The sequence below is a fragment of the Carassius carassius genome, chromosome 42, assembly GCF_963082965.1.
Source record: "Carassius carassius chromosome 42, fCarCar2.1, whole genome shotgun sequence".
Classification (NCBI taxonomy): domain Eukaryota; kingdom Metazoa; phylum Chordata; class Actinopteri; order Cypriniformes; family Cyprinidae; genus Carassius; species Carassius carassius.
Window position 1 is genome coordinate 14,624,629 of NC_081796.1, and position 7,838 is coordinate 14,632,466.

The 7,838-nt window shown below is 36.3% G+C and overlaps 1 protein-coding gene across 1 annotated transcript; it reads left to right on the forward strand.

Moving 5' to 3' along the window:
- The first annotated feature begins 1,836 nt into the window (after positions 1–1,836).
- On the forward strand, positions 1,837–5,733 carry timm21 (translocase of inner mitochondrial membrane 21). Its single transcript, XM_059534430.1, has 6 exons — positions 1,837–2,272; positions 2,706–2,768; positions 4,840–4,937; positions 5,033–5,106; positions 5,182–5,287; positions 5,370–5,733. Exons 1-6 carry the CDS (start codon positions 2,002–2,004, stop codon positions 5,460–5,462), a joined length of 705 nt encoding a protein of 234 aa, XP_059390413.1. The 5' UTR covers positions 1,837–2,001; the 3' UTR covers positions 5,463–5,733.
- Positions 5,734–7,838: the final 2,105 nt, after the last annotated feature.

Consider the following 7,838-nt stretch of genomic DNA (forward strand, 5'->3'; position numbering starts at 1 on the left):
CATGAATATGAATGTGAATGAAATCCATATTTTAGATCTGAAGTTTAACAGTGTGTTCATTTCCTTGCAGGTTGTTACATCATACCTTACACCTCTCCTGACTGACATCTTGTGGAAACAGCCTCAAAGAATTTGAAGGGGTGTGACTTTGTGACAGCTTGCTACATGGTCCATTTTTAGAATTTGATGGGGAATATCTTGACACCAACTCTTCTAAAAGTAGCTGATACTGTGAAGCTCTTGGGAACTAAAACAAATTTTCGGACACTGGACTGAAACTGAATATACAAACTGATGTACATTTCATTTCATTCAGTGGAATAAGAGACATGTTTTTGTTTCTTCTGATTTGATAATTGTAAAGCTCAGATTATTTTTCAATACAAACTGTAATGTCCTGAGTGGGTGCATAACGTTTTTACTTTGCGAGAAGCATAGTTCAAGACCTTTAAAATGTTCTCAAACCATACGGTGCGATACTTGAACCAACTGATAAACAGGTGTAGTTTGTAATCCTCCTTTTACAGGAGTGATTTTACTGTGACCTAGTTAGATATCTCTGACTAGCATCTCAAATGTTTAAACACGAGACTTATTCTCTTAATGTTCAACATTAAGGTCAATTACGGTCATGAATATAATGTTAAGTGTGCCGAGCAAGATTTTCTAAGAATTGGTATCAAGTTGCACACCATATCATATTATTTCCCTTCTACTTACGATTTGAGAAACCTATTAATTTGACACAACGTATTTCATTAATATATTTGATTTATGCTGGACAGGTTGTTTTAAATAAAGTGATACAAACATATTCTGTTGGACTACTTTGAAAGTGACTTTCTAGTAACATTTAAAAAAAAAAGATGTTTTTAAAGTATGTGTTGTCTGGTAAGTTAGGCTGATATGTATGCACTGATTAATAAAGGTATATGGACACTCGTAGATGAATGGAAATGGGAACTGAAACAAAATTGAGCAGATTATGGAATACAAATGTCAAATAAATCCAGGATGTTCCTACAAGGGTTTGTATTTAATAATGGAAATAGCATTGTAAATAGAGTTGGTATGGAAAAGTTAAATGAGTAATTCCAAAAACTAAGTGTATGTTTATTATTAAGTTGCTGACAGAGATTTGCTAATGAAGTCTGTTGAAAGTAGAAAAATAATATTCCACAACTTGACCCGATTGTATTTCAGTATTGTTTTATGTTTTAGAAATGTTCAAAGGTTCAGATTATGTTATAAAACATAAATGAACATATGTAGTTTGAGCCAGTTTTGTTTTTGTAGGCTATTACCATGCTGGAAAATGGAAAAAAAAAAAAAAAAGAAAAAAAAAAATATATATATATATATATATATAATAAAATAAAATAAAATAAAATAAACAAATACAGCTAAAACCATCCTAAGCTGGTTTCCTTGTTTTAGCTGGTTGTCCAGACTGGTCATAACTGGTCAACAGGCTGGGTTTAGAATGGTTTTGGCTGGTCTTAGCTGGTCAGGCTGGGAGACTAGCTGCCAACCAGCTAAAATCAGCTTAGCTAGCCTGGTAGACCAGCTAAAACCAGCTACTTCCATCTTAAACCAGCTAAAACCAGGTTAGGCTGGTTTTAGCTGTTTTTGTCCCCCCCAGCAGGATTTACATTATTTTAATTACAGGTGTGGTTATAGGTGTGGTTTCTAGAATTTTAAAATGCAACGTCTTTAAATATTGTAAAAGCGTTTAGCGTTTGTTAGTTTTACAGTTATATATTTTACTAACAAAAGAAAAAGTCTAGTGATAAAATTCTGAGCACCTCTTTACGTGAATCGGGGCTTTTATTTTGAAAAAATGAAGGCGGAAGGCGTGAAGCGAACAACTAATGGTAGTGACTGTAAACGATAATAAGACATGTGAAAGTCAGCTTCAAAAATATAATCATAATTTAGAGTTATGCGCAGTTCATCGTATAGGTTAACTTTCTAGATAGGTAATTTATACTAGAAGGAATCATGATGTATTCTGTCTTCAGAATCGGACGAACGTCGAAGTGTCTGCAGCATATATTAAACCGTGTGCATGTCAGATTACCACAACACATCTCCGCTTCACCTGTTTTTCAAACACCCCGATGTCCTGCATCCACGTGGACATTTTATCCCTCTCGCTCGCTTTACACAGGAGTTCATGTCTGTAGTAGGAGCGGTGGGCAGAAGGACACGGACCAGGTGTCAGTTTCCAGAAGTTCCCACACACCTCCAATCCCGTCTGCGGCGCAGAAAGGTAACGTTACGTGCAGCACAACATAAATAAATCAAAAGTTGTGTCTGCTGATAATATTAAATGGACCAGAGCTGACATAAAGTAACATTAGAAAATTTTAATAAATGCTTTACAAATATATTCCTATTTGTTACTTATTATTAACTGTTGTATTAACTAACTAACGGGACTTTATTGTAAAGTGCTACCCAAAGCTTTATTTATTTTTTTTATCATGGCTAAATAATAAACTTAACTGACTGCTTCACTTCCACTTTAGAGGGATATTTGTGCTGTTTATTTGTCTTTAAACTATTTATAATTTCTGTGCAATTACTTGTCAGTTGAGTTTGTGGCAAAACCTTCTGTAGTGTTTACATGATGTTTCATTATAAGATTCATTATAGCTATTCAGTATTTAAACGTCTGATTCTGTTTTATCTTTCCTCAACAGTCAAACAAGCTGGCAAAGACTTCACCTATTTGATTGTGGTGCTCATTGGACTCAGTGTAACAGGTGACATGATGTGTTTGATTTGGCAAGAACCAGGGCTGGATTGGACCATCATGCTGAGGGACCTTAATTCAATGCACACAGACTGAAGTAGTTTAAAGACGAGTTCAGACTGCACGATTTTAGCCCCGATTTTGGCTCTCCGCCAGGTTTTGAGAAATCGCTGACAAATGCCCGAAATCATAGGCAAATCAGTGCTCATTCAAGTGAGTGTGTGAATGAGCAAAGACCTGATCTTAAAGAAACACCGATGAGTAGCAGACGCCCGTGAGATATTTAGCATGCTAAATATCTGGACCTGTCGGTGATTCAAAATCATGCTGTGTGAAAAGTGTTCTGACAGAAAACTACATCGGCGATGACCGACAGCCAATGGGGGCGCAAGATACAGAGCAGCAGGGAGTTCGGGGAAGAGACAGAGTTGTTGGCGATTCTTCCTATTGTAAAGTCATGCAGTGACACAGCAGCGACTGAATGCTAGCCAAGATAGTCATGCAGTGTGAAAAGAACAGTGACCCGACTACTTTGAAAATCGTGCAGTCTGAACTCGGCTTAAGTCTTTGGTTCTTTTAATTGTGATGATTTTGGCTCACATTTAACAAAAACCTACCAATTCACTCTATTGACAAATTTTAATATGGTAACATTCCAATCAGCTAATCAACTCAAAACACCGGCAAAGGTTTCCTGAGCCTTCAAAATGGTCTCTCAGTTTGGTTCACTAGGCTACACAATCATGGGGAAGACTGCTAAACTGACAGTTGTCCAGAAGACAATCATTGACACCCTTCACAAGGAGGGAAAGCCAAAAACATGCATTGCCAAAGAAGCTGGCTGTTCACAGAGTGCTGTATCCAAGCATGTTAACAGAAAGTTGAGTAGAAGAAAAAAGTGTGGAAGAAAAAGATGCACAACTAACTGAGAGAACCACAGCCTTATGAGGATTGTCAAGCAAAATCGATTCAAGAATTTGAGTAAACTTCACAAGGAATGGCCTGAGGCTGGGGTCAAGGCATCAAGAGCCACCACACACAGATGTTTCAAGGAATTTGCTGAACCACAGACAACATCAGATGCGTCTTAGATGCGTTGCTTGAAGTCCAGTGTTAAGTTTCCACAATCTGTGATGGTTTGGGGTGCAGTGTCATCTACTGGTGTTGGTCCATTGTGGTTTTTGAAAACCAAAGTCACTGCAACCGATTACCAAGAAATTTTGGAGCACTTCATGCTTCCTTCTGCTGACCAGCTTTTTGAAGATGCTGATTTCATTTTCCAGCAGGATTTGGCACCTGCCCACACTGCCAAAAGCACCAAAAGTTGGTTAAATGACCATGGTGTTGGTGTGCTTGACTGGTCAGCAAACTCACCAGACCTGAACCCCAGAGAGAATCTATGGGCTATTGTCAAGAGGGGGATGAGAAACAAGAGACCAGAAAATGCAGATGAGCTGAAGGCCACTGTCAAAGAAACCTGGGCTGTGCCAGGCAGTGCCACAATCTGATCACCTCCATGCCACGCCGAATTGAGGCAGTAATTACAGCAAAAGGAGCCCCTACCAAGGATTGAGTACATGTACAGTAAATGAACATACTTTCCAGAAGGCCATACTTTTTCTTGTGAAGTATTCTAATTTGTTGAGACAGTGAATTGTTGGATTTTTGTTAAATGTCAGCCAAAATCATCACAATTAAATCATCACATTCTAATTTATTTAGATGCACCTGTAGTTTTAATATCTTTTTATTTCAGTTTTAGAGATTTTACTACTTATATTTATTTTAGCTAGTTAACCATTTTTAAGATTTTTGTGTAATATCTTGTCATTTTTTAATCTAATATTTATATTTTATTTTAATCCAAGTAGCTGTATTTAAATTTGAATTGTTTTAGTTTTAGTTAACATTTACAACACTGATCTAAACATGTCTACCCATGGCCTTATGGGACCATGATCCGGCTCTGGTTCAAACATCTGTTTGATGATGGTATTATCATAGAGCTCAATTAAAGAATACTAAATTAAATTGTGTATGTTTAAGAGTTTAATAAATGATCTGGTTGTCATCCTTATTAGGTGGACTGCTGTATGTGGTTTTTCAAGAGCTGTTTTCCTCTTCAAGCCCGAGCAAAATTTATGGGCAAGCTTTTGAGAGATGCAGATCTCACCCAGAGGTCAGCATATGGTGATTCATTTATTTTAAACTATAAAGATGTACAAACCAATATGTTAAATGACTGATTAAATCCGATATTTGCTGTATGTAAAGGTCATTGGAGCTTTTGGAGAGCCCATCAAAGGTTTTGGGGAAACCAGTCGGCGTGGAAGAAGACAACAAGTCAGGTAAAATTTAGACTTTAAATTAATACAAACACTTCTGTTACACTTCACAAATGGCTAACAAGATTGTTCCTTCAGTCATGTTGAGTACATGAAGGATGGACTCAAGTACATGCGGCTGAAATTTTACATTGAGGGATCTGAACCAGGATTACGAGGAACTGTTCATTCTGAATCAAAGGAGGTACATTTAAACTTCTCAATAAAAATGGTTATATTAGTTTCACATAGACCCATATATGACAAACTACTGCTTCTTCCGACAGAATCCTGAGACTGGAAAATATGAATTCAGGTATATCTTTGTAGACATAGACACGTATCCCAGGAGGACAATCGTCATTGAAGACAACAGATAAAATGGGTTTCAACAGTGTTATGCAGTATTGGGAATTTCAGTAGCAGACGAGCTCTGACAATTGAATTTAAGCTTTGTTAACTGAATCGGAATTGGATTTGTCACGTTTGAATTTTGTTGGATTGATCATCCACAGAGTAGTCTACATAAACTTGTGATGATCTAGATATTTGGAGTGTGCTTGTATTAAAACATCTTGTATTTTGTACAAGGATTTGCATGGTTTTTATTATAAAATCTGTACTTTGAAATAAAGATCAATTATAGAATTAGTATAGAAAAGCAGTTTTATTCAATGTACTGTAACTGGAGTATTAAGCAATTTGATACCTTTGCTGTTCTTCCATTGAAACATTTAATGCAATGTAAATTCATCTATACTAAGTTTATATTTCCTCATGTTTCTTTTAAATTAAGTGAAAATGTATTTAAAAATATATATTGTCATTGTTATACAGAAGAATAACAAATGGTAAAAAGAAAATGAACAAGTGGACAAATAATGGCAAGGATATATAACTAAATTAACTTTTAATTTCCCATATACAGGTAGTATGTAAGTTCAAACCTGTTTTTATTGTCCAGATTTATTTCACTTGCAATATTGAAATTAGATTGTTAAATAACATACATATATCAACCATAGACTGTATAAAAACAGATAAGTAAGTAAGTCGCGGTTTATTTCTATTTTTGATTTTTGAACCGTTCTTTCGAACTTTCAATACGAAACGAAGCAGGCGAATGATAAATAAGATTATATAAAACATTACAAATAAAATATATAACGTTAGCTAACGTTATCCATGGACGCTCGCAAGGTCTTAGCAGCATATCTACGGTTTTATTTTAAACTTACATAAATAATAATAATAAAAAATAATACATCTACATTTAAATGATTATATTACGACAACAAAAACGTAAAATAAACGATGAAGGACTTTTAATTTGACGTTCTTCTCCCATGACTCCACGGAAGTGCAGACGCCTGGCGAGACAGAAGAACTACAAGAAAATCCCTCCGTTTGCTCATGGAAAAAACACACAGCCCTCAAGATTTCTCGGAAGCCCTTTGAGGCTCTCCAGTATTAGCGTTTACTAACAGAGCGAGGAACCACACTCATCCTAAAAGCAGCCAGTGAAGGCCGAGCAGCTCGAAAAATTATACCCAGGAGTCGGTGTTTCCGTTTTATGAAGGTAAACATATTTTGTAGCCCGTTAGCGAAGCGACTTCCTCCGTGTAACTTACATGAGGAGCAGATGCTTCAATAGCTGCCTAAAACGGATTATAACGCCACTTAAAACGCGTTTAAAGGTGAGCTGCTTTTCTTTATGACAAGTTATATTAACCTTATATAACTAGAAAAAGCCATATGAGTGGATTTAAAGGACTGGTGTCCCCATGCGATGTTTGTTTGTGTGTATTTGTTTATGTTGGTGAACTAAGCGTGTGCTTGTGAGAGTTTGGAGTTTTCTGCTTATGTAACAGTAACCCAACCTTGTTTGTTACACAATATATTTACAATAAAATCTGTTTTAAATGTTCCTAGTGTGACCATAAGAATCTGAGCTGCTTTAAACATGAGATCAGTTGACTGGTTGAGTGATTATTCATATGTGGGTTGGTTGATTTATTATAATCATGAGTAAATCAATATTGCCTGGATCTCAAATTGACATTTTCCTTTGCAGATCTTACTAAGCTCTCTGTTATTGGTTCATATTTCTGTTTGAGAGCTTGGAAGCTGATTATGGTAATTGATACCAAGTGGTGAGAAACATGGAGCTGTACTGGTACATGTAAGTTTTGATGTGATTACACTTGCATTGCCTCATTTGTGCTTTATCATTGTGTCAGCGTTGATTTTGTTGTTGTTGTTTTTTTGTTTTTTTTTTCAGTTTACTTTAGTTGGTAATTTTGTTTATGGCATGGTCACGCAACGTGATGTAATAATATCAAGTCATGCTCATGCTTTTGAGACTTTAAACTTGTTCTTTGTCTTGTTTTAGAGTCGTCATAATATTTATTATGATTAAGATCTTCTTCTACATCTGCTGGTATCGTTCAAGACAAAGACAGCTGGCCGCGTACCTCAGCAATCCCCGAAACGCACAGATCGTCATTGTTGGAGGACGTGCGTACCTGCACCAGGTCTGCGAGAGACAAAATGTGAGTAAACTAAAATTTCTGTCCAATCAGATGCTGTTTTTCCCCTTTTTTTCTCAAGGTGTGGCCAGCTTGGCTGTGAGTCAACAGCTGCTGATATAATCAGTGTTTGGAAACATGAAATAGTTTAGCTCCCTGTGCAGTACTGTGTTGATCTCATGAACTCATTGTACATTCTTCTGTTGACTTCAAGTGGCATTTTACAGT